The sequence below is a fragment of the Abrus precatorius genome, unplaced genomic scaffold, assembly GCF_003935025.1.
Source record: "Abrus precatorius isolate BTA unplaced genomic scaffold, Abrus_2018 Scaffold7, whole genome shotgun sequence".
NCBI classification, from domain to species: Eukaryota; Viridiplantae; Streptophyta; class Magnoliopsida; order Fabales; family Fabaceae; genus Abrus; species Abrus precatorius.
In genome coordinates this window covers 25,509,142-25,536,325 of record NW_020874417.1, presented here as the reverse complement: position 1 = coordinate 25,536,325, position 27,184 = coordinate 25,509,142, and the positions used below count along the sequence as shown (strand labels likewise).

Below are 27,184 nucleotides of genomic sequence, written 5' to 3'. Positions count from 1 at the left end.
ATTATATAGGAGGGTGAATGTACAGCATAAAGTCTATAAATAGTTCCAAATCTAGTTAAAAACAAAGAAAATAAAAATTTGAGTCATTAATTTGATAACACTTAAGAAAATAGATGAAAAAAAGGAAAAATATTTGGAAGTGTAATGAAGATGCGAATAATGCATTTTAAACTAAAGTTTTAAAAATAAGTCTGACATTTGTTGATTTTTACAGTTAAAATGGATAGTTGTCTGTTTCACATTTTATCTCCACAAAAACATAGTTGTGTCTAAAATAAGAGTTAGTGAAACTAATTAAATTGATTTTAAAACTGTCTAAGAAAAATGTGTTATTTGTGTATGGGGAAGTTATGTGTCTGATAACAGAAGATAATGTGTAAAGATATTATTTCAATTTGAAAATTACATATTCTGATTTATTATATAAGCATATAGTATATAACACTTATAATGTTATTGCTTTTAAAGATGTTGATTTTTAGAAATTCTTTTAACAAGTAATGATCAACTTTGGAAAGCCGTGGAACCAACCAATTGTTGTCTTGTCCCCTTCTTGAAAGTGCTGCTATCCTTTTATTATGTATTTAACTTAACAATGTCTTCTCACATGTTTACGGTTATCTTTAAAGAGAATGCAATCTCTAAGTCCCAATTTTTACATGATTAGGTTATATACAAGTTTCATGTTTAACTTATATACATGATTAGGTTACACGAGTATTATTAAGTTAAAATAAATTTTTTAAATAAATAGTTAATATATGATTTTTTTAAATTTATTTAAATGAGAGAAATATCATAATTATCAATAATAAATATTTTAATATATTAAAATAATTAAATAAAAAATAAAAATTCAAATTAATAATAAATTAAAAGACAAAAACTTAATAAAAAAAAGAACTACTTGGCATTATAAAACAGAAAATAAACTCTTCAGAGTATTTTTATTTGAAAAAGTTTTTAATTTTTTTTTATAATTCATTCTTACAATTTTTATATAAAAATTGTTTCAATCTTAATTTTGTTTTTTCATAATTAAAAAGCATAATATTTTTTATTTACTCTTATTCAATATAATTAAATACTTATTATAATAAGTTTATAAATTTTATTAAATTAATAAAATCATAATATATTTATTTTTTATTATTTAATAATACTCTACAATGTATTCAGGGACCTTAAATCTTAAGGAAGCTCTACTCAGTCCGTTAAACATTGTTCTCACAGTAGCCACCGTAAGGAGTTGTAATGGGTCTTTTTGAGTTTAAAAGAATCCTTCTGATTTGGTCAAATATGGAGGGCTTGTTTTATGATAAATGCTTAAAATTTTACTACAGAAATAAATGAAAATTAATAAATATATTAACAACTGAAATAATATTTACCATTTTAATTAATTAAACATGTTCAACAAAAATAATTAATCATATCAAATGCTATTAATAGTAAATGAAAACTCTTTCCGGGTACATTTCTTTGTAAGCACTCATACAGTATGAATTATTAAATATTTTATTAATTTTATTGATAAACTTATAGATATTTGTTTTAAAAAATACTAACTAATAAATATTAAATAATTAATAGTACATTAAGTAATTATTAATGAATTCGGATCCATTAAATAAAGAAGTAGAAAATATATATACTTACGATTAATTAATATTAAAATATCTCATAATTTAATTAATAATAAATATATGTAACTTGTTTATCTTTTTACGCATTTATTCCCTTTAAATACCTACTAATTCTCAAAATAAATAAATACACGAAAAAATTAAATTTAGTAGATCAATTTCATTAATTCAATATTAACTAATTGAAAACTATGTGTAACGCCATATAAAATTTAACTTTACCTTTTAACATTATAAACGTATATATACACAGAAGAGGGATATTTTTTTTTACATAAAAGTGAAAAAAAAAGCTAGATATAAAATTGTACATGAATTAATGGTTAAAGTTAAAAAGTTTAAGAAATTACATAATTTATAATAAAATTTAATAATCGATATTGATTTATCTGATTCTCAAATAAATCCTAAAACGCATCATAACTTGAATATATGCATATGTGTCTATATTTAATGATTAAAAAATGATTATTAATGATGAAGATATATTAATAAAGATATTTTTAAGAAAAATCTCGAACCTAACCGACCTTAAAAACATACTGCATTGGTAGGTGAAGGAATGTGACGGGGATAACCTCATATGGTGTTTTACTCTGTAATATCGTAATATGTGTAATAGAACAGAACATGTTTGACGAGGAAGATGCACTGAGCAAAACTGTAGCAGGGACTGAGACTCATCCACCTTGGCTTCAACAACACTAAAAACCTCTCTGCGCGGGTCCCACCCTCTTTTCTTCTCTAAACTCAGCACTTTCCTTTGCTTTCTTTCCCGTTGTTTTCTTTCTCGTCGTATTCTCCCCTTTCCGAAGAGAGAGAAAGAGGAAAATTAAAGAATTGGGTTTCTTCTCTTTCTTTGATTTAGCGGAGAGTTCATAGTTAAACCCTTCAAAGTTGAAAACTTTAGCTGAAACCCAGATTAATTAACGTGTGTGGGGCTTGGAATAAAGAAAGGAAGATCTTAATTAAAAGGCCTTGAGTCTGCTTCTGTGGGCGATCTGCAACAATCTCTTGTATTTGATGTGTTGATTTGTGCAGATTTGGGTCAGGTTTGGTATAGTCGGTGAAGCTTTCTGTTTTTAGCCCTTCTTTTGACTCGTGCTATGAGATTTTTGAGTGAATGAATATAAGAAAAACTTTCTTGGATGTTTTTGAAAAGTCAGTGACTGGGTGCCATGGAAACTCATCTTCTGTTGTTGTTGTTGCTTTGCTATCTTATTCTCTGTGCTTCTGCCACCGATGTTGAATTTGACAACTGCAACTGCGACGATGAGGAAGGGATTTGGAGCATACACAGCATACTTGTGGGCCAAAAAGTTAGTGATTTTTTCATTGCTGTTGCTTATTTCTCCATACCCATTGAACTCCTTTACTTTGTTAGCCGTTCAAACGTTCCATTCAAATTGCTATTTCTTCAATTTATTGCCTTCATAGTGCTGTGTGGCTTGACCCATTTGCTCAACGCATATTCCTATCATGGCCCACCCTCCTTCCAGTTGTTGCTTTCCCTTACCGTTGCTAAGTTCCTTACTGCCCTAGTTTCATGTGCAACTGCTTTGACCCTTCCCCCTCTCATCCCTCTTCTTCTCAAAATCAAAGTCAGGGAGCTCTTCCTGAGGCAGAATGTGATGGAGTTGGGCCAGGAGGTTGGAATGATGAAGAAACAGAAGGAAGCAAGTTGGCATGTTAGGATGCTCACAAGGGAAATTAGGAAATCTCTTGATAAGCACACCATCTTGTACACCACCCTTGTTGAGCTTTCAAAGGCATTGGATTTGCATAATTGTGCAGTTTGGATGCCAATTGAGGATAGGCCAGAAATGCACTTAACCCATGAATTGAAATCAAACTCTGCACAGAATTTTCAGAATTCCATTTCTGTAAACGACCCGGATGTAGTAGAGATAATAACAACTAAGGGGGTGAAGATTTTGAGGCCTGATTCTGCACTTGGTGCTGCAAGTAGTGGTGGCTCTGGGGAGTTGGGTGCTGTAGCAGCTATTCGCATGCCATTACTTAATGTATCAAATTTCAAAGGAGGGACACCAGAGTTGATAGAGACATGTTATGCGGTATTAGTTTTGGTTTTTCCAAGTTTAAGCTCTAGGGTTTGGACACACCATGAGATGGAGATAGTTGGAGTAGTCGCTGATCAGGTGGCTGTTGCCCTGTCTCATGCATCCGTTCTTGAAGAATCTCAGCTAATGAGACAGAAACTGGAAGAGCGAAACCGGGCGTTGCAACACGCTAAAAGGAATGCGATGATGGCCAGCGAGGCGAGGAAGTCATTTCAAAAAGTGATGAGCCATGGAATGCGGAGGCCCATGCATTCTACTCTGGGGATGCTTTCCTTGTTTCAAGAGGATAATATGAGATCTGAACAGAAGACTATTGGTGACACAATGTTGAAAGTTGGCTATGTGCTCTCAAGTTTGATTAATGATGTAATGGAGATTTCAGAAAATGAAAAGGGGGGCTTCCGGTTAGAGATGAAACCTTTCCTTCTGCATTCAATGATGAGGGAAGCTGCTTGCATTGCCAAGTGCTTGTGTGTGTATGAAGGCTTTGGTTTTGAAATTGATGTCCAGAAGTCTTTGCCTGACCATGTTATAGGTGACGAGGCACGGACTTTTCAAGTAATTTTACATGTGATTGGCTACTTATTGAACGTGTATGACAAAGGGAATCTCAATTTTCGAGTTTTTCTTGAAAGTGATCGTGGAGATAAGGATGATAGAAGTTTTGGAATATGGAGATCAAGGAATCAAATTGAGTATGTACATATAAAATTTGATTTTCAGATTACTGGTAGTTCTGAGGCAGATGAATCTACTTCAACAAAACATTATACTAGTAGGAGGCAGTTCTACAACAATGAACCTAAGGAGGGCCTGAGCTTCAGCATGTGCAAAAAGTTAGTACAGGTAGGTGCATCGTTATCTATATCAAATTCAAATCTGTGCATCACCGTCCTCGTGATTATAGTCAAATGTATAATTTCCATGTTAATTTTTTAACAGTTACTTATAAGGGACACATGCCTCCTTCCCTCTAGTGAATTTGTGTATCCATCCATTAATTATATTAAGTGCTAGCTATTAGCTTTAGACCTTAGAAATTACATTTTATGCTTAGTGGATGATGTTTGGTTTCACTAATTTACTGTTGACCTGTATTCTCAGAACAGGTTATGGTGTTGGAAATGGGTGGTGAAACTATCATAATAATGAAATAGATGGGTGATATTGCTGTTAGATTAGATTTAATAATACTTAGGAAGCTGCTGTTTAGTCAATGCTGCAACAAATCTTGTGCTTGGTTTTGTTGAGACCAATATGCATACTAGCATAGTTGCATGTATGTTACACAGACACAAGTTTGGCTTAAAAGTTTACTTGCCTCTTGTCAGATTCTGCTTTTAGCTTTAATGGAGAAAAAATTCTGGGGATGTTATGTTGAATATCCCTTCTAAAACAGCCATTGACATCTTCTGTTCTACTTCAGTGATTTTTGGAACCATACAACCTTTTTTCCTATAGATGAATTTGGGATTCGATGCATCAAATAATTGAACCCAGAAGAAATCTCAAAAGCAATAAATATCACAATTTCACCGTCAGCAAATAACTTTATGCAACATTTTCAAATTCACTTTCGACATGCCTTAAAACTTTTGGTTATCCAGAGGAATTGTCATTCCTTGCTATGCAAGTTTGCATTAAGCTTAATTTGGCTCATATGTTGCTGAATAATAATGGCACCCGGGGATGCTGAAAGGAGATCTTCTATTTCAAATTGACTATGCACTGAATCTGTCATTTTTGCAGTCATTGTTTTTCATTAAAATTTTATGAATTAAAATGATAACTCCAACTATTTGTTTCTTCATACTTTCATCAAGAAGGTCAAATTTTAGGTAATCTGCAACTACAAAACTTCCGATTACTTATATTTGACACACAAATTTGCAAACATCCTGCGCTGTAAGGGTTTCAGCTATGAGCTGACATGCCATTTCTGTTGTGACCTAACTACTTTTGAAGAACAAAAAAATTTGGAGAACCAATTCATGATGTCCTTTTGGCTTAACATCATTACACAGAAGCTAGTGTCCCTCATATCAGAAAGATCCTTGTGTGTACACCTAATATATGTGTGTGACATCATTTATCCTTTTTTGGGAGCTTATACTAGATAATTGAAAATATGGATTCTGACTGGCTGACAGCAAATGCATCGGGCAACATGAAGATTATAATAGCACTGTCTTTTTTGAATTGTATGATCATTTTAGAATTTTCTACCGTAAACTAGACTAGAAAAAATTGTCTTTTTCCTTTCATCAGTTGGATTAGGTAACCAATAAGAAGGTTCATGCATTTTGGGTTAAGTGGGTCTATGGAAGCAAAATGGTAAAGCGGGATCTTTTGTGCCTTGAGAATCTGGTAAAGTAGGACCCTGCTTTATACACGTAAGATACACTATAATATTCATTTAAAGCATACAATTCTTTTACTATGCATTATACTTTCTGTTTTTCCCCTAACCGAAATTCCCTGCTTTTGCCTATCTGCTTATGTGTTCAGAGAATGACCCTTGTGTAATGTTTTAATTAATCATGATAATGATATATATTTTTCCTCATAATTCTGACTTCCCAGTGTGGAAACATATGCAGATGATGCAAGGTAATATATGGATATCACCAAACTCTCAGGGGTTGGTGCAAGGCATGACACTTCTTCTCAAGTTTCAGATGCGACCATCACTTGAAAATTCCATGCTTGTACCTAAAAATTCTTCATACTCACAGTTCAGAGGCCTTCAGGTTGTGTTAACCGAGGATGATAGCGTAAACAGGACCGTGACCAAGAAGCTACTTGAGAAGCTTGGTTGTCAAGTAACTGCAGTTTCATCAGGGTTTGAGTGCCTGAGTACTATAAGTGGCTCTGGTAACTCCTTCAGAATCATCCTGTTGGATGTTCACATGCCAGAAATTGATGGTTTTGAAGTAGCAAAGAGAATTCGGAAGTTCCATAGCCGTAGTTGGCCCTTGATCATAGCTCTTATAGCAAGTGGAGAAGAACATATGAAGGAGAAATGCTTACTTGCAGGAATGAATGGATTGATCCAAAAACCTATTGTACTTCATCAGATAGCAGATGAAATTAGAACAGTCCTGCAAAGAGCTGGTGAAAACCTGTGAGAACAGTTTTTAAAAACATGCTTGGTTCAAGAAAAATTGAGTTCATTAATAATTACAAAATTGTCACAATGTTTTTGTTTTCTTTCTAATTTTTAAGGTTTTGTAGGCTATGTTTTTATTACTTTATGAACAAATTCTTGAAATTAAGAAACAAAATAAAAACAACTTGTCTTTTTTATAATTATTAATGAAAAATAGGAAACGTTTTCTCAAATCAAATATGCAAGTGGCTCAATTATCTTAAAGTTCCTTTAAGTTTTTTGTCCTTCAATGTATTATGACCTTAGACGCAGCGAGAGATGGTATCAGGAGAAAGATCAAAACGTGGGTGGATCTTAGGTATTTGGAAAATTTTCACCATTTCAAAATATATTTGACTATTGTTAATTTATTGAAATAGTCAATCAAGTGGAAACAAATTTTCGTGTGATTTTTTTATATGGTAACGTCATGTAAAGCGAAATATAAGACAACGACATAGAACACACTAAACACGTTGGTCCTTTCCATATGCGGTTATATCTAAACCAAGTTATGCATGGCTTTTATATCAATTGAATCTGGCCAATTTTTTCCTTTACGTCATTGGAGAATTTTAATACAATAATATAATAACATAAATACAATATAAGAAATAAGTAGTGAACAAATATCTTTTAAAATTTGATCCGTGAAAAAAATAAAATTAAAACACAATTATAAAATAATACAAAAGACAAATAATTCTTGTTTAACATGAAAAATTTCTTAAGATATAAAAAATTATAGGTCATCTATACTAAAAAATAATAATTTACTATGATTAACAAATAATATAAAAAAGTCTATAATGAATAGACAAAATCAGTTAAAGTAAACACAGTATTACTACTTATAAATAAGAAATAAAAAGATGAAAAAAATTCTCTAATTACATAAAATTATGATACTTGTTTCTCTCTCTTCGGTTGATGATCTAACTTGACAAAATAAAGACTCACATATTACGAATTTGTCAAAAAAATCAACTCAATTAAATGATTAATTTAGAATTACAATTTAAAAAAATGATGTTTTGGTTATGTAAAAAAAAAATAGCAATTAGTTTTTTTTCTTTCTATTTTCTCTTAATGTTTTTGTTTCAAAGAGTCTCTTTTTTCTTATACCTATTTGTTTCTTCTCCATTAATTTTAGTGAAATACAATGAATTTAATATTTTTACTCTTTTCTCTACGTAAAAGAGCTCAAAGTTGATTTATTTATTTAATATATAATTTCTTAAGATTTGATTTTATTATTTTATATAGTATTTAGTTGGAAAGTACTGGACAAAAGGGAAAATGTGATTTTATAAAAATTTTATGCCAAGTTTAAAATTTTAGAGAAAAAAGGAGCTAAAATTCCTCTTTGCTTAATTTTAATTTCCTTCTAAAATGAGACATTTGGAGGAGAGATATTTTTTATACTAATTGGATTAGTTTTAATTTAATAATTTTATTTGATCATTTTAAATCTATAATAATATGTGTTTATTTTTTTTTTCCTCTATCACCCTCCTTTTCCTTTGTAAATTAAATAAAATATTTTTCCTCCATTAAATTTATTTTCTGTCTTTTCCTCTCACTTTTTTTAGTCAAACAGTATATTAAAAATATTAGTTAGGTTGAAAATTGATTTAAAACTTTTGCTTTATAGTAACAAAGTGGTGAGAAAAAAATTATTGAGAATAAAATAAAAATAAAAATGTAAGTAATACAAAATTATTTAAATTTATTTTTAAATCCTAATTTCATATTCATTTTGACGAGATAATGACATTAATAAAAAATTTGAGTTACTCAAATAATGCTTTATACTTTGTTTGATAAGTAAGAAATAATTAAGAAAAATCTAGGAAAAAAGGAAATAGTTTTTGTGCAATTTATTTTTTCAATTTGATATAACATAAATAAAAGAGGAAGAAAACATTTCCCCTCTCTTATCAATTATCATATGTCACTTATTCTTTCCGGTTAAATATAATTATTTATTTTATTTTAACTAAAATATTTTAAAATAAACATATTTAAGTTTTAAAAGATTTTTAAAGTAAAATTATACCATAATTTGACATAAAATATTAACTTACTTAAAAAATACATAAATTTTATTTTTTTCTCCATATTTCTATTTTGTATATCAAATAACTTAAAAAGAATATATATTTTATGTATTTTCTCTGATTCTTTCATAAGAAATTTTGAATTTTTTTTATTAATCCTTAATATAAAACATTTTATGAAGTTGTTAAAATATTTACTATTATTTTATATATTCATCAGTATTTAATTTGAATTAAAAAACTTAAAACACTGGAATTAATTTTTAAAAAATAAATATATTAACTACGTTTAACAATTTTCTTTAGTACATATTTTTTTTCCTTTCTTTTCCTGTTCGTTCTCAATGGAAAGAGCGTGGTGAGGCTGAGGAAGAGAGGCACGGATCGTTGGCGAATATGAGTTGTGAAGGCGAAGCAGAAGCAGAATACTTCTGCAATGACTTCGAGTGGGAACAACTACGATCAGAGGTTGAATCTAACCCTTCTTATGGCTACCACTTTGAGAGTGAACCCTCTTCCTCTTCCTCTTCCTCACAATCACAATCACCACAATCAGACGTCAAAGCTTGGAACCAATTTCACCTCCGTCACGCCTCCGGAAAATTCTTCAAGGTTCATTCTCTTTCCCCTTCCCATTATTGCACCATTCACTTCCCGAACCTAATCGCTTCATCCCTTTCAGGAGAGGCGCTATTTGTTAAAGGAGTTCCCTGAATTACTTACCTGTCCCCCAAATTCTAAGCTCTTGGAAGTTGGTTGCGGCAATGGCAGTACCGCTCTTCCTATTCTTAGGTTCTTTTCTTCTCTTTCGTTCACTAATTATTCGCTTTTATTTTTGTTGGTCTTACGAAACTTTGGTGTGTAGGGCCAACAAAGAGGTGATTGTTTATGCGTGTGACTGTAGTGTTGAGACTCTTGAGAGGGCTAAAGAGATTATAAGTGCCACCTCTGTTTCCTCTTTTAAGCAGCGTTTTCGTACATTCTGTTGTGATATTTCCACTCATGGATTCCCAAATTGGTTGACATGGAACCCTTGCCAAGATAAATCCTTACACAAACACTCATGCTGCTTGTCAGGTTTACTTTGCTCTACCTTTATTTTCCTCATTTATACTATTTGTTGTATTGTCTCCATAAAAAGTGTTTGCGTTTCCCTTCAGACGTTGGAGAGGATAATGTTCTGCAGCTTACTAATCCGTATTCATCAGAAGAATTTGACGGTTGCGTTGGTGGAGTAGATTTTGTAACATTGGTTCGATCTTTTCTTCTCTAAAATCACATGAGTTCAGTGATATAGTGCTTTTAGACCTTGAGCATATGTTAGAGCAATAATTAACACCTTGAGTTATTTAAAATTACTATTTGTTATTTCAAATGTTTCTCTTTGCAAGCGATGTCGCTTGACAGCATATTCCTAACAACATATGTTAGCAGATATACTCTCTGTTTCATTGTCTTTTTAAAAGTTTTTGTTTTGTTTCAATTTCTCTGTTATTTTAGAAAATAAAATGTTTAAACTATATCTTTGTCTCCTCTTTATCTATACTAAGTGGAATGAGATAGGGCAATTGCATTAATGGAGTGACAATAGCAGAGAAGTCATTCGGAGAGATTGTTAGCCGAACTGAGGCTTGGAACCCAGTTGAGAAGGGGTGACCCTTGTGAAGGAGTATTCTCATTGTTCATTCATTCTCCAATAAACATTATTCCATTCTTTCCTCAATTCTCCATTCTTGCCTCATTTGTATTTTACTCATTACATTTTTCTCCCTATAGGGATTTTCTTAGTTGTAGAAACATTAAACTTCGCTATATTTTAATTTAATTCGTCCCTGTCAGTTCTCTGGGTTTCTCCTTGTTTCATTTTGGTGCATTACATTCCATGCCTCTATATTGCTCTAATTTGGAGTATGTCATTCATATTTTAGTAGTAGTGGTTTTTCATACGTAGCTTTTACTCTACTTGTGACACTTATTTGTCAGTTGCTTTAATGATTGCTACAATTTTGTGAGTACTCATATGGTTTATTTTGCCTTAGTGATTTTTAATCTTTCTTTATAAGCTCTCTGAATTTTTGACATACAAATCAGCTTTATCTCTAATCTATAAAATAAACCATAGACTTGTTGAATATTGTAACCTAAATATTAATGATCTCTCATTGTGTAAGTTGCTTGCTTTGATGTGTCATGTCAGATATTCACCCTATCAGCAATACCACTGGAAAGGATGGCAAGGTTCATCAAGGAATGTTTTATTGTGCTAAAGCCAGGAGGCAAGGTTTTATTTAGGGACTATGGTATATAAACAAACTGGCCAATTTATTCTGTCTAGAGCTTTTGGGAAAATAAATCTGTAGCTTTTTATTAATCCTTTATGTCATAGTTGTTCTTAGGAAACCTAAAGTGCTGGCAATGACTGAACCCTGTGTAATCAGGCCTCTATGATATGACTATGCTTCGATTTGAGCCAGACAAGAGAGTTGGATTCAGGGAATACATGCGGTCAGATGGAACAAGATCGTATTTCTTTTCTTTGGATACTGTCCGGAACCTGTTTTTGGGTGCAGGCTTCACTGAGGTACTTTTATTTCTTTAATTAATAGAAAAGAACTTTTGGGGTTAACATAACTGGTGGATCCCTAGTTATTTTCAAATAGAAACATAAGTTTTGTGTTCTTGCATAAAGGGTAATACTTATTTGCTAGTTTTTTTTTTTCATGTGTGTGAATTGAGCTTAGAATCTAAACGTTCATGATTCAGAACCTTCCAACTGTCAACCATCTATAAAATTTGAGTCTCCAGTGTCTCTCGATTCTGGAGTTTATCAGCCATATTGTTTTCTGCTGACTTCCACTAATTTGATAATTTATGAATTGTGCAGCTTGAGCTCGATTATTGTTGCATCAAGTCCGTAAATCGCCGGAAAGGGAAGTGTATGCAAAGAGTGTGGGTTCACGGGAAGTTCCAGAAGCCTGCACTGAGTTGTCAATAATCTCTCTTGGCGTGCTGTCTGAAGTCAGATGAAAGTGTACACTTGTTCAAGTTTATCGTTGATTGCTTAAACAGGTGGAAAAGACAAGTGAAGGAGTCTGATGTTTCTGCATTCCTTTGTTTTTTCTCCTAAATTTTGGTGCACCGAGAATCTGTAATGGTTATTTTAGGAAAAGCAAATATAGATCTCATGAGCTGCAGCTCAGGTCCTTTGTTTGTGAGCTGTTTATATTTGTTGTATTGAATTTGAACTCTGGAAGCTACAATTCTTTTTTTTTTTTCCCTAAAAGAACAGATTTTTTTTTTTTAATCTGGAAAATTACAACCAGATTCATGGATGCTATTTGTGCTAGCCTGTTAGAATGCTAAATGCACTAAATAAACTTTTAGGCATATTAATTTTTTATATTTAAACTAACTCCCCTTTCTCTCCTCTAGGGATGGAATACCAATCTCCATACCCGTGTTTTAAAAAAATACCCGTATCCGGCTTCATATCCGCGTGGGTATAAACATTAATCTCTGTATCCGTACCCTTTGGGTACTTGTATACTTATCTTGTACTCATTATCCGCGCTTGTTTGAGAAAAAATTATTTATAAAGAAAAATATATTTATATAACTTCAAATAAGTAGCATAATAATACAAAAATTTAATATGTAGTTGCCGAACAAGGTACAAATATAGATAAAAAAATAAATATTTAAAAATCATAAATGCAAAATGTATCTTAATATAATAATTTTTTAAACTAAAATTTTTAGAAATAATAAGCGAAACTAAACACACAAGTTATTTGTCAATGATAATCATATCTTGTGTGAGATTTGATCGATTGACAATGTCAGAGCGACAACGAAATAGATCTGCACAATGATTGTCCTTCGTGTGAGATCACTTAGTGACCTCTTGTGACGGCATTGACAACTAACTTTAATGAATAACGTTTCATAGTTGTTAAATTTTAATGAGACAGACATTGAGAATGAAAATAGAGTTAGAGTAGAGAAGTTTAATACTAACAACAGAAGGTAGATACATAAAATATTTTCTTTTAACTTTTGAATTTAAAATTGTAAGAAAAATAATATAATATAATATATATATATATATATATATATATATATATTAATACTAGTATTTTTAACTCATACTATACGAAAGTATTTTATAAAAAATAAAAATTTTTGAAAAATTAATTTAATGAATTAAATATTTATAATGTATATAAATTTTAAAAGAAAGAATTTGAATAAAAGATAAATAGTCACAATAAAATTTTATAATAAAGAAATATATGTGTATCTTAAAAAAATTATACTTTTTTATCTGAAAAAAAATTAACAATAACTTTTTATATTTATATCTTTTCAAAAATTTCTTTGAAGGTAAATAAATAGTAAGAATAATATTATTTAGATTCAATAGATTATAGTTGTGCTTGTAATACATATGTTGCATAGAAAAATATTATTTTAAATTAAAATATAAAAAATAAAATTTAAATATTATTAATAAATAATAAATTTACGGTAATAGTAAGTGATTGTAAAATTTATAAAATATTTATAATATATTTATTATTTATCATTCACTTTATGATTTAAACATTAATATGATTTTATTAACAAAAATATTTGTGTGAAAAATATTTTTTGTGTGTCATATATAAATAATATTTTAAAAAAAGTCAATCTCATATTAACTATATAATAATCAAATTGTATTAGCCTAATTAAATGATATAAAATAATAAATAAATTTTCTATTAAAAATATAAATCAAAATAATTTTTTTGGTTTACTTTATTATTAAATATATTTTTATATTAATCTTATATAACTTCACATAAGTAATATAGTAACACAAAAATTCAATGCATAATTGTAGAATAAAGTTTAAGCATATATATATATATGTCGGTATGCGGCGGGGTGGATACTTAGATACCCATACCTGCACCCATACCCGCACTCATCCCCATTAAAATTTGTGAGTTTTTACCCACACCTATATTCATATAGCGAGTGAATACCCTACCCATTATGAGTAAATTTTACGGGTACCCATTGAATACTTTACCCATTATCATCCCTACTCTCTTCTCCCTCCCACCCAAAAACCTTCAATAAGGCATTTGGTCATACTAAGGTTAATATTTTACAAAACAAATTCAAACATATTTAAATTAATTATGACATATTTTCATCTCTAAACGTTAGTAACAAGTCATCTCGTCACAATAAGTGACTGAATTCGAATAGAGATAAGCAAAATACAAAATCAAAACCAACTAAATTTATATAATAAAATAGTACTTATATGTACAAATTTGTGTGGCATTATTCAATTTAAAATAAAGTCCAACACAATGATTGTAAATTAATGAGAATGTCCTGCAGTATAAAGATTTATTACACTGTTATTCAATCCTTAATTTTTATACCAACAAAAAATATTTTTATAATAATTAAGTAATATTTATTATATATTTTAATTATTTGCAAGTATACAATTTTTTTTATATATAAATAAGTAGGGATGGGTGTGCATGGATTGGATTTTCAAAAAACTAATCTAGATCCATTTAAAATTCAATTACATAGATTAAATTTTAAATCAATCCATTTTAATTTTTCTTAAAACTGATTTAAATTTAGTTTTAAAATTTAGATTTGATTTAAAATTAGTTTTAAATTTGGTAAAAATATACTATAAATTTTTTATATTTTTATTAAATTATTATATTCAAAATATTTAAATTTTATAATAACTAATATAAAATTATATTAGCATATATTTTAATCTATTAATAAAATAATTTTATTTTTATATTACATTAAACTAATAAATATTTGCATATATTCTACTTTTTATCATTTATTCACCATACAAACTAATTATACAAATTAAGTTTTAAATTAGTTTATTTTATTTTTTAATTAGTTTAAATGTATGTTTAAAATTTAAATTTAATTTAAAATCAATTTTAAATTTAGTTTTACATTAAATTAATTTTAAATTTAATTTTAAGACAAAATTAGTTTTTAATACATTTGTGAATTTAATTTTTTAAGTAAAATTAATTTAGTGTACACACAGTATATTAAATTAGTGCATTTAAAAAAAATTAAAATATTTATTAATTATATTATATTTATAGAAATTTATAAAATATTTATTATTATTTTAAATATATTTTTAATAAACAGAGTAGATGAAGAAAGTTTAAATTAAAATATATAACAATAATAATATAAATAATAATAAATTTTTTTATCATATTTTAAAAAATAAAAAATAAATATAAATATAAAAATAATAGTAGTAATTAATTTAAAAATATTTTTATATTTTAATATCTTAATATAATAATTATATTTTAAAAATATTATTGTAAATATTTAATTTTAATTATAAGAATTAAAATTAATAAAAAATATTAATTATAAAATATAGCCGCAGAGATTTAATAAATAAAAACTTAAGGTAGTAATCTAATTTTAGAAAGTAGATTATGATATCAAATCGGTTATAGAAATATAGTTAATCACAAAATCAATTCAATGAATCTAGATTTTTAAAATCGGTTTAATATTGATTATGGATTAGATTTATAAAAATGAATTTTTTATCTTCAAATTGGACTTGATTTAAGGCTTATTTTTTATTTTTAAAAATTAAAAATAAATATTTATTAATTAAATATTAATTTTTATTAATATAAAAATATTTTTTATTATTTATTTTAAATTTTTGTTAATTTTTTATGGAATAGTCTATTAATCTAGTGGTCCACTAACTATTTTTATTTTTATTTTTTAGTTTACGATGAACTGACTCGTAGTCCGTCAGCTTAGTTTTAAACGGTGGAACTAGAAATTATAGTCTATTTTTCAAACGGGATGAGCTTTATCTAACTCGTTTTTAGGCGAACTTCTGATTTACCCCCTTACCAATAAGCCATCAAAATTTAACTCATATATCATACACTAATTATTCCTTTATTATATAACTAAAATAATTAAATATGTATCGTAAGTTGAATGAGAGAAATTTTATGATCTTCTCTCCTTTTTTTTTTTCTAAAATATTAAACTAAACATATTAGAGAAAAATGTAAAATGTTCCCTTATTGTTTCTCTTCCACTTTTATTCGGACCATAAATCAACGTATTATAGTGTTCCTTTTAACATTAAAAAGAAAGTGTCCTTACTAAATTACGTAAGCAATGGAACGATGCACATGCAATCGGTTTAGCTGCTCAAATTATTGCGTCGGCTTTTTGCAATACTTTCACTAAAAAGATATTGTCATATACCAACAGAAAAAAAAATACATATTAACTGTTAGATTTTTTTTTTATTGATACATCTTTATTCAATAAAAACTAAATTGTTTATTATTTTAAATATTATGAATTTATATTAACAATATATCATATGTATTATATTATTAATGGAGACTTATAACATGTATATTAACAGTTTAATATTTTATTGAGATAAAAATCATATTAACAAAAACAAATTAATATAACTCTTATTATCAGTATATGATTTTTTAATGATTTTAATTCGAGTACGTTGTTTCTTTCTTTCTAATATATATAGATCATATATACAGGCAACGAAAAGTTTCTTCAAGGGATTGATATAAACAATTTGCCCTGATTGCTAATAATATGGATGAGCCTTAATTGATTTGTCCAGGGTGTTTAGGACTGAAAAGGAGAGAAGAGGATTTTTTTTTATTTTTAATTAATATTTTTTTAAAATAAAAGATATAAAAAAATTAACATAGATTTTATGTATTAATTATGTATTTATTACAATAAATGATATAATTTTTTAATTTAAAATTAAAAATATATCTTCTCAAATTATCCTCCTTTATTATCTTAGAAGAAGTGAGGATCTCTCTATTCGGTATAGGTAATTCTAAATTTCTTAATTTTGATGGTCTCTATGTTATATTTATTTAAATTTCAATAGAATTTTCTAGATCTCTTTATCTATAATTTTGTTTTGGATGTGTAATCCATCTAAAATTGCTGAGGTCAATGAAACTTGTATTACTCTTATTCCAAAATCTAAGAATTCTGAGTATATGAAAAATTTTATGCTTATATCTTTGTACAATGTTAACTATAAAATTATAATTAAGATAATTGCTACTAAACTTAGAGACTTTCTCCCTGCTTTAATTTCTCCAAATCAAACTAGTTTCATTTCTTGCTGGCAAAGTATAGATAACTTCTTAATTTTGCAAGAATTGGTTCATTCTTTTCATTCTCTTAGAGGTAGGAATGGATATATGATTATCACACTTGATTAAAAGAAAGCTTATGATAAAATTAGATGGAGCTTTATAATTGATTCCCTAAATCTTCCTAGGGTAAGTTCAAATATTGTGCAGTTGATTCAGCAATGTATTTCTTTTCCTTCTTTGTGATTAAATATCAATAATGTGTTATCTCAATTAGGGATGAAAACAGGCCAGACTGCCTAACAGAGGCCTGTGGCCTGGCCTGGTTTAGGCTTGGCCTGACCTGACTTTTTTAATAAACAAACCATGTTTAGGCCTTTTTTAAAGTCTGTTTAAATAAACAAGTCAGGCCTGAGCTGTTTATAAAGCCTGATATGCCGGCCTGTATAAAAAAAAATAAATATATATATATATATATATATTATATAATTTAAAAATAAAGTTATCAAAATATATTTAAATAATAAAGTAATTTAATAATATATTTTTATATTCTTAATTCTGTTATTATTAAATTAATATATTATGTTATAATTTTATTTATTTATAATTATAATAAACAGAAATTATATTATATTAAAAATTAAAAATATTTATATATGATTACACTTTTTAAATAATAAATTTATTTAATAATAAATTATTATATTTAAACAATTTAAAAAATAGTTAAGTCTTTAAACAGGAATAAGACATAATCAAAACTAAACGAAATAAAATTTAAAAATAAAATAATAAAATTATATTAACATATTTTTTATACTCTTAATTTTATTATTATTAATTTAATTATTTAATTATTATATTAATATATTATGTTATAATTCTTTTTATTTATAATAAATAGAGATTGCTTAAATTTGAATTATATTTTATTTGAAAGTAAAAATTTATAAAAAAAATGATAACAAAATAAAATAAAAAATTTATTATAATATATATATATATATATATATATATATATAATCAGACCATGTAGCAAATAATATAGATAATATAATTATAAATAAATTATATAATAATATATATTTTTATAACTTACACATGTTTTAATTAAATTATTAGTCAATTTATCAATTTATATGTAATTTATAAGTATGTGTTTTAATTTATTGTATCAGTAATATTTTCTATATTACATTAATATTATAGTATAGTTAATTTTACATTTATTTGTTAATTTAAAATAATAAATTAATGAGATAAATAAAATTAATATTTTGTAACGATTTTTTAATTTAATAGTTATTATTATTTTCATTTTATATATATATAGTATATTAAGTTTAAATTTTTATATTAAGTTTTATCAAATATTTTTTAATTAAGATAAAAATTTAGAAATATAAGTTATTTTAATTTAAATATAAATTTTAATAATTCTTCCTATGCTCATATGTTATTTTTCTGCATCTATGAATTTTATAATATAAGTATTTATTATCTACAATTTTTATAATGACGATATTTATTTACTTTTTAAAATATAATAATTTTTTTAGCTGATTTAATAAATTTTATAAGTGTTATTTTTTGTAATAATTTTTTTAATTTAATAGTTATTATTATTGTCATTATATATATATATATATATATATATATATATATATATTGCAGTAAGTTTAAATTTATTTTTTTAAAACATATAATTTTCTTTTAATTGATTCAACAAGCTGTGTGAATGTTATTTTTTTTTTTATCAATTTTATGTATTTACTATAACTTTATTTGTTGAATATAAGATGTCTTTAAATAAACAAAATATGTTTCTAAAATAAACTAAAATATTTACTATTTATATAATTTTAAAAATAAAAAAATAAATTTTATTAATATAAAATATTTATAATTAATACTTAAATAATATTTTAAAAATTATTTATAAAATTATATAAATATTATTATAAATATTTAATAATTATTAAGAACATAGATAGAAATTAGAAAAATGTATAAACTAATTTAATAATAAAATATTTATATTTTTATTAATATTAATTTTTTTTAACAGACTTTATTAACAGGCTTCAGGACAGGTCAGACCACTTAAACAGGTCAGGCCAAGCCTAAAATAAAGCCTTTAACAAGTAATAGGCCAAGCTCAGGCATAATAATTATGTTACAGGTCAAGCTTGTTTAGAGTAAAGTCTGGCCTGACTTGGCCTGTTTCCATCCCTAATCTCAACCTTTCAACCCCTCTAAGGGTATCCGTCAAGGGGATATCCCCTTTATCTATATGTTTTATGTACTGAGAGACTAGCTCATCTAATTAAGGATAAATTAGCCTCTAATGAATGGGTTCCTTTTCCTTTTAGTATTAATGGCCTAATCTTTCTCATTTATTTCTTTTGTAGATGACACTACTTTAATTGCTAAAGTTAATGTTTAGCAAGTTGCTTTTATAAATTTTGTGTAAGATTCTTTTTGTTCTGCCTTTGGTTTAAAAGTTAATGTTAATAAACCTTCCCTATTCTTTTCTAAAAATACTAATTATGCTTTAACTCAAATCATTAGTAATATTTTGGGTATACATCCCTCTAACCAGTTTGGCAAGTATTTAAGCATCCCTATCGGTCCCCACAAACCTAATAGACATCAATTTTCTTTTCTTATTGATAAAATTAGAAAAAAAATTATCTCTTTAAAAAATGAATTCTCTTTCTTTAGCTGGGATAGTAACTTTAGCTCAATCTTGTCTCAGGAGTATCCCCTCTTATATGATGCAATCTGGCTTTATTCGCGTTTCTATTTGTAATGAAATCAATAAGTTCTGTAGACAGTTTATTTGGGGCGCATTAGGAGGGAGGAAGTGCAACCTTATAGCCTAGAAGGACATTTGTAAACAAAAACTTGAAGGTGTCCTTAGTTTTAAAAATCCTCGTCTTAAATATTTCTTATATCATGGAGTTGTGCTGGAGGATGATTTTCTCACCCTCTAATTTATGGGTTCAAGTAATTTATTGTAAATAAAAATTTTCTATTAGGAAATCCCCATGTATTACGAATAATCAGAAATGCTCGTATTTGTGGAAGAGTATAGTCTATGTTTGACCTAATTTTTTCCTAGGATTTAGGCTGATAATTGGGGATGGTATGGTCATCAAGTTTTGGAAGGATGATTGGTGTGCTTAGGTGCCTGATTTGCCAAACGTTTCTTTATCTCTTGTTTCTAATTATGATCTTGACTCTCCTGTTGCTCTTTTGTCTAATAAGAGTAGTTGGGACTGGAATAAAAATTCTATGCTCCCTCCCTAAACTTGCCAACATATTTCTCACATTATTCCTCTTGCTCAGTCTAAGGGCCTAGATTATGCTTTCTAGAAATTAACTATAAATGGTGCTTTTTTATTAAAATATGTATACCAACTTTGTTTTAATTCTGACCATAGTCATGATATAATTAGTATATTTTTCAATCTATTTGGAAGTGGCAAAGGCCACATAAAATAGTTCTTTTACTTTAGAAATTGACTCATGGTAAGCTGTTATTTTAGGAATATGACTAATTCCTCCTTTTGTCCTAGATGTAGTGAAGCACTTGAAATCATTACTCATCTGCTTTGAGATTGTTTTTATGCTAGGCAAGTTTGGAAGCATTTTATATTTCTTAACCAATGAGCTCAATTTAGAGTTTGGGTGTCACGAACAGGTTGTTTATGAACTTGTCTAAGAATAGGATTAGTAGATTTACGTGATTGGTCCAATTTATTTGCTACAATTGTTTGACATTTATGGAATAATAGAAATTCTTTTATTTTCCAATCCGTCTCTTCCCTCCTACATCAAATCATGAGTGATTTTGATTTCTGGTTTAATTGTTTCAGGAGTAAGCTCAGGTCCTGCCTAAGATTGCTAAGGATCATATTGGAGTAAAATGAATTCCTCTCCCTACTGGCAAGCTAAAGTTGAACATTAATGGTGTTTGTCACACCCCAAAATTTCCTTACTTTTAGGTTAATTACTAATTGTATCAATATAAATAAATTAGAATTAGATCATATATATATAGTTAGGAATTAAAACACACTTAGTTAAATTTACCGAAAAAATAGACAAATTAAGGAAAAATCGGGTAACGAATTATAATGTGTAATCTAATTTTTATAAAAATAATTATCTAAAAAAAATTTATTTTTATAAATTTATAATATCTTAATTATGTATTGCAAAATTTATAATCAATTTTGGTGAATAAAAATAGAAAATAAAAAAAAAGGTTACAACATTGGCCAAAAAGACCAAAATACCCCTAGATTAGGCCTAGAATGAAGACCCAAGTTGGATAAGGAAATGATAATGAAAAATTCTAAAATTTTTATGGCAAATTATTGGGCCAAATTAGGTTGTATTTGTTCAAGAACCAGACCCAAAACTCAATTAGAAAATTCAAACCAATTTTTTTAAATTCAACACTCAAAGTGGTGTGAAAAGGGCTAGGCAAATGGACCAAAACTTCCAATTTTGTAATCCTATCTTACCCAACCCAATTGGCATGGTTTTGACACAAAAAAATAGACTAAATTTGTCAATAATTGGGCAAAATATCAGCTGAAGTGAAGGAAACCAATAAGAAAGAAGACTTGGTTTACTACAATTCCTTGATGATAACATAGGCTCAATGGTTCAATCCCTAACTAAGGAGTCTAACCAAATGCCAACTAAACTCAACCAAACTCAGCCAAAAATAGTGTTATGTGATAGGTTAAAATCTGAAATTAGAAACCAGGAACTAAAGGCAAACTAACAAGAAACACTTAGGCCAACTAGATGGCATCACAAGGGTCCAAAATATCCACTTTGAGCATGATTATTAGGGACCATTTTTCACCTTGATAAAATCTGAATTTGGGAAAGCCTCCAACAGCAAAGTTACTCCACTTTAACCTATCTAAATGGTTGTGTACCCTCTGTCCCATAAAAACTAAGAAAAAAAATTAAAAAGCATTCCCCAAATACAAGGCCTAAATTCATGTGTAAATGGAGGAAATTGGAAGATCTAGCCAAAATTCCTAAATCTAGCCAAACCAAATCTTCTATTCACCTGATCACATCCAAAACATGCTAAAAATAAACCCCACCACTCAGCCATGTCACTCTCCAAGCCAACAAAGTAGGAAAAACTCCAAAAATACCAAATAACCCCACCACCAAATTTAGCAAAAGAACTTCAACATTTGAGGACCTTTTTGGACAAGCTCAAAGCTAACTTAGAAGGGAAGCAAAGAGGCTCAAACCAGAACAAGAAAAAAAAGAGAAAGAGGAGATCAAAACATCCTTGCAACCTCACCCAAAAAGGCAAAGACAAAATCAAGTAAGGGAGGGGAGTATAGTTCATAAATTGGGAGAATACTTTTGCTAATTAATTTTGAGTCAAGGGGATCCCTTAACCCTTTATATTAAATGAAAATTTCGTGGGTCTAATTGATATATGGAAACAAAATTTACTTGCACAAGAAAATTCAAGAAAAATGTTAAAAATAGAGAAAACAGAAAATTCTGCAGAAAAATCTTAACCAACTGTAAGTGGGTATTTTGAGGAAATTTTATTGATGACTTTGCTTGTTATGTGTTATTGTTATGATATTAGGCTGATTATATGTGAATCCATGCCTTGAAATTGATTGAGGGTTTTGTTAAAGTTTTTCGTTTATAATCAAGAGTTTTCTGTAAGAAATTGTTTACTATTTCTGTAAATATTCTTTTGATGCATGATCTGAGTTCTAAGTTTTTGTTTAAATTTTATGTGGCATAAATACTATAAACTTAGTGAAAATTTCATGATTAGGCTTTGGTAGAACCTAAAAATGAATTTTCCTAAATTTTTAAGAAGATTTACGATTCTAAGATAGTTATAACTGTTTTTATGTTGATTTTTATTTTTTAGATTTTTTTAAAATCATGAAAATTTTCCTAAGATATTAGCTTGTATTATCATAGTATTCTTGATATTTTGGATTTATCTTGACTTGAAATAATATTTTAAATGTATTTTTAAAGATTTTGAATGAAAGGGAAAATGATTTAAAAATGAAGAAATTACTAAGAAATAAGCTAGGGACTCTTGGACAGTTTTTGGAACCTGTGAAGTATAAGAATCATACGAATATTGACCAAGATATGAAATTCAATTTGAAGGATTGGACCTTTAGATGAGAAAATACTATGATTGGACCATAAATGGACTTTAAGAAGTTTAAAATAATTAATCACATGAGTAGTAGGACCAAAGGAATGCTTTTGACCATATTAATACCTGGACAATGACTTAGAGGAAATGGAAAAACGTGCTGGCCAACCTGACTTCTTAAAGTTTTGGAAAAAGGACTTAATTGCAATTAACATAAAGTAAAAGGACTAAACTGCAAATAATGTAACATATGAGAAAATCTTTGCAAAAATTTTTGTTAATATTTTATTCATGTAGATAGTTAAATTTTAAAACTTTTCACACTGGTTTTACTTTGTTTGGATTTAAATTGTATTAGTTATGATTTTTCTAAAATTCTGCTACATGAAAATAGTATTCTGGGGGCAGTATGCCTTGATTCAATTTCATTTTAATATCTCTGTCTGGTGTTATTTTATATTTATTTTTGTATAAAAATAGACTTATTAATGAAACTATTCTCACTAGTTTCACTTTATTTGGAATTGAAATAAAATAGATATAAATTTTTGAATATTATGATGTGTGAAAATGATTCCTAAAAATAGCTCACTTTAAGTTCCTTTATTCTTAAAATTCATGCATGATGTGATTTTATTTATATTTTTATTCAAAACTATACTTCATTAAGAAACCATAATCACTGAGTTTATTTAAATTTGAGTTAAAACAAAATACTTATTATTTTCTAAATTTGCTGTTATATGAAACTAATGGTTTGTGCATACTGCTGAGATACTTGAATTTTTTTTTAAGGATATATATGGAGTTATTTTATTCATATTTTTTCATGAAAATAGATACTATAGGGAAAATATCCTCACTTGTTTGATTAATTTTGGACTTAAAATAAAATATTTATGATTTTTATATTTAACTGATTCTAAGAAGTGAGTTAATGTGAGCAATAAAGAATAATTAAGACTATTTCTAAGATATGAAAGTGATAAATTTCTACTTGTATTTTTCTGTGAAACTATATAAGCAAAGTGAAAGAATGCCACTGATTTCATGAAGTTTGATGTTGAATTGAATGACTTATGATTTTTTGTATATGCAGTTACAAAATTATGCTAACCTGTGACATGTACTAATAAAATTAAAGCATAAATTAATGTATGTACACAATTTGAATTTTAAAGTATTTTTAATCCGAAATAGACATAATACTAAAAATAATCTCTTTGGTCTCATGTGTTTTGGAAGAGAATTGAATTTATTACAAATTTTACAATTTACTGGATTCTAAAAGTGGCATCATGTGAGCAGTGGAAAGAAACTAAGTTAAATGTTACTTTCTGTGTAAAAATTATTTATGTGTATATTTTTATTGAAAATTAGATACTTAAAGAAAGAAAACCTAGGTGATTTCATGATTTTTGGATTTGTATTGAATTAGTTATGAATTTTACAAATTGATGCATGAAATCTGAAAAAAAAAATCTGAAAATAGCCATGTCCATAAAATGAATGATTCTCTTGTTTTAAGAGATGAATGATTTTGGTAGTGTGTATCCAATGGGCAGATTAATGGCTAGGATTTTTTTTGATTATGAAACAGTTCATGGACAGTGGTTGAAAACGCCAGGTACAGGCGATGGACAAATAATGTTGGTTTTACCATAGGGGATAGTAAGGTACACAAGTCCTAGCAAGAGACCAAACCTAGCTAATTTGTGTCGCAGGCAGTGGGAAATATGCTAAACTATCCTAACAGACACTAGAGCATACCAAGATTGGTTAGAGTGTGAGCCGCTATGAGTGACCATAATAGAAATTGAGCATGGTTGCTCGGTTCCCTATTTGGGATGTTGTACTTATGGCACTATCTGGATTGCGGGCACAAAACTCCCAATCTTCAACCCAGAAAATTAACTAAACAATTAATTACTCCATGGAGGAAAGAAATAATACGAATAAAATACTATGAGATGCTTATTCATAAGTTATGTAGTGGTTATTTTTATTCAGCAATTAGTATTGCCTTATGAAATAATTTATGAATGATATACTCACCATTTCTTTGTTTGTCTCTATTAACTGTGTTATGAATGCATATTGAGTGCTGGGAGTATTCCTATTCCTGAGCAGAACATGACTTTTAGTATGGAGTCAGGAACGTGGAGTCATAATAATGCTAATCAAACTATTATCTTTACGAGTTGTGTGATACTAACTATTACTACCATTAACAACCCCCATATTGCTCCCATAATTATGCAGAGTCTTGTTAGAGTTGAGATTCCCTACCCCATGTATTGTGCAGCAGCTTACCTGGACCTTCATGCTGATCCTCCTCCAGATGGATTAGATGACTAGAAGAGAGATCTGCTCGTAAAGAAAAAAAAAATAGTCGACAATGGGGTATATGTAAATTATGAGTGCTTAGGATCTTTTCGTCTGACCTTCATTTTCCTTTAGTTTGTAAAATACTTGAATAACCTAAGAAAGGTAGGAGGTCTGTATTAAATTATCTACTGTTGAACAACAGCTCTATATATATGTAGATGTGCATTATGTGTGGGATATATGCCTTCATCTATGTTTATTGAACATATTAAATTTATTAGAGTCTCTAAGTTGAACATAGTAACATAATAATTGGGATGAAACTGTTAATAATAACGAAGACGTCTCAGTGTTGCTTCCTTATCCTCTAAAGAACCTTCTTGTGGTGGGATTATTCAGGATAACAATGGCAAGTTCATCTTTGCTTCCTATAGCAGTCTTAAGGAGTGTTCTGTTGGATCCTTAATCCAACATTGGTCTTATATGTGAATAATTATATATTAAGGACACCTTCGGTTATGCCAAATTAAAAGTGATCAAATAAATTAAATTGGTCAATTATGTATCTGAAAGGATATGGGACCTTTAATGTGTGGTAACTAAAAGGTAATTCTATTTTGTGATGGTAAAAATAGAAATACCAAAAGGCAGCCTTATTTGTCTATAAATAGGTTAGGTCCCTAGGACACACTACGTTCTTTTCTTCTGACATCCCATTATCAGAAAGAAACAGAGAGATTGCTAAAGGGTTCTCTCAAGAGAGTACGTGTTGATCTGAAAGGCCAAACCGTAGCGCTCTCTTATCATTATGAATTCAGGTATAGGCTTAAGTTTGGTTCTAACAATTGGTATCAGAGCACATATATCATGTTTGATCATTAGGAGGTTTTCGTTTTCTCTGGACATGTTTCTTCAGTATGATTTTTTTTTTAGTAAGAAGATACAAAGGATTTTGATAGTTGGATAATATTGTTTAGTTTTCAGATATTTTTTGAGCATGAACGTGAAACATGATTGATTTATTTGTTAATTGTGAATTCAATCATAAATCCAGATAAATATGAGAATGGTATTTAAATTTCTACGCGTGTTAATTTTTGTGTTTCAATTGGTATATGCATTCAAAACAATACTCTTTTGATATTTTGAAATCAATTATTTGATGATTGTCATGTGTTCATAATAAATTGACATTTTTTTTATGATAATTGTTTTCGTGATTAATATGGATATATTATTATGAAAATTCGGTTTCAATTTTGAAAAGTAATTAACGTATATCAATTCATTTCAGTTACGGATTCATTGTTTAATTGATTCGTTAATTATATACGTTTGATTATTTAATTGATTGAATTGATACGAAATGTTGAATTCATATATAAACGGTATATTTTATGAATCTATGCACCGTTCAACTTAGGAATCAATGCCCGATATATATTATTCAAGTTAGACATATATAAATGTTTTATATATATATTATTAATTGAATGCACCATTGATTTGATTTATTATATATAAATATAT

At 28.0% G+C, this 27,184-nt stretch overlaps 1 protein-coding gene across 2 annotated transcripts; it reads left to right on the top strand.

The window, feature by feature from the left end:
• Nucleotides 1-2,207: 2,207 nt before the first annotated feature.
• Nucleotides 2,208-12,164, top strand: LOC113871358 (protein EIN4-like). Of its 2 annotated transcripts, XM_027508436.1 has the most exons (8): nucleotides 2,230-3,326; nucleotides 9,357-9,547; nucleotides 9,618-9,727; nucleotides 9,801-10,012; nucleotides 10,147-10,187; nucleotides 11,133-11,235; nucleotides 11,374-11,516; nucleotides 11,820-12,164. In XM_027508436.1, exons 1-8 carry the CDS (start codon nucleotides 2,825-2,827, stop codon nucleotides 11,928-11,930), a joined length of 1,413 nt encoding a protein of 470 aa, XP_027364237.1. In that variant the 5' UTR covers nucleotides 2,230-2,824; the 3' UTR covers nucleotides 11,931-12,164. The 2 variants fall into 2 exon arrangements, with proteins under 2 accessions (XP_027364236.1, XP_027364237.1); XM_027508435.1 differs by lacking the exons at nucleotides 9,357-9,547; nucleotides 9,618-9,727; nucleotides 9,801-10,012; ... (2 more) ...; nucleotides 11,374-11,516; nucleotides 11,820-12,164 and adding an exon at nucleotides 6,328-7,066 and having other exon boundaries at nucleotides 2,208-4,573.
• Nucleotides 12,165-27,184: the final 15,020 nt, after the last annotated feature.

What these genes read in the sequence shown, in the direction of transcription:
- LOC113871358 (XM_027508435.1), top strand. Translation starts at nt 2,825, where the DNA reads ATGGAAACTCATCTTCTGTTGTTGTTGTTGCTTTGCTATCTTATTCTC. An exon ending in TGTGCAAAAAGTTAGTACAG is followed by an intron (nt 4,574 to 6,327) that starts GTAGGTGCATCG and finishes AAACATATGCAG; the next exon opens with ATGATGCAAGGTAATATATG.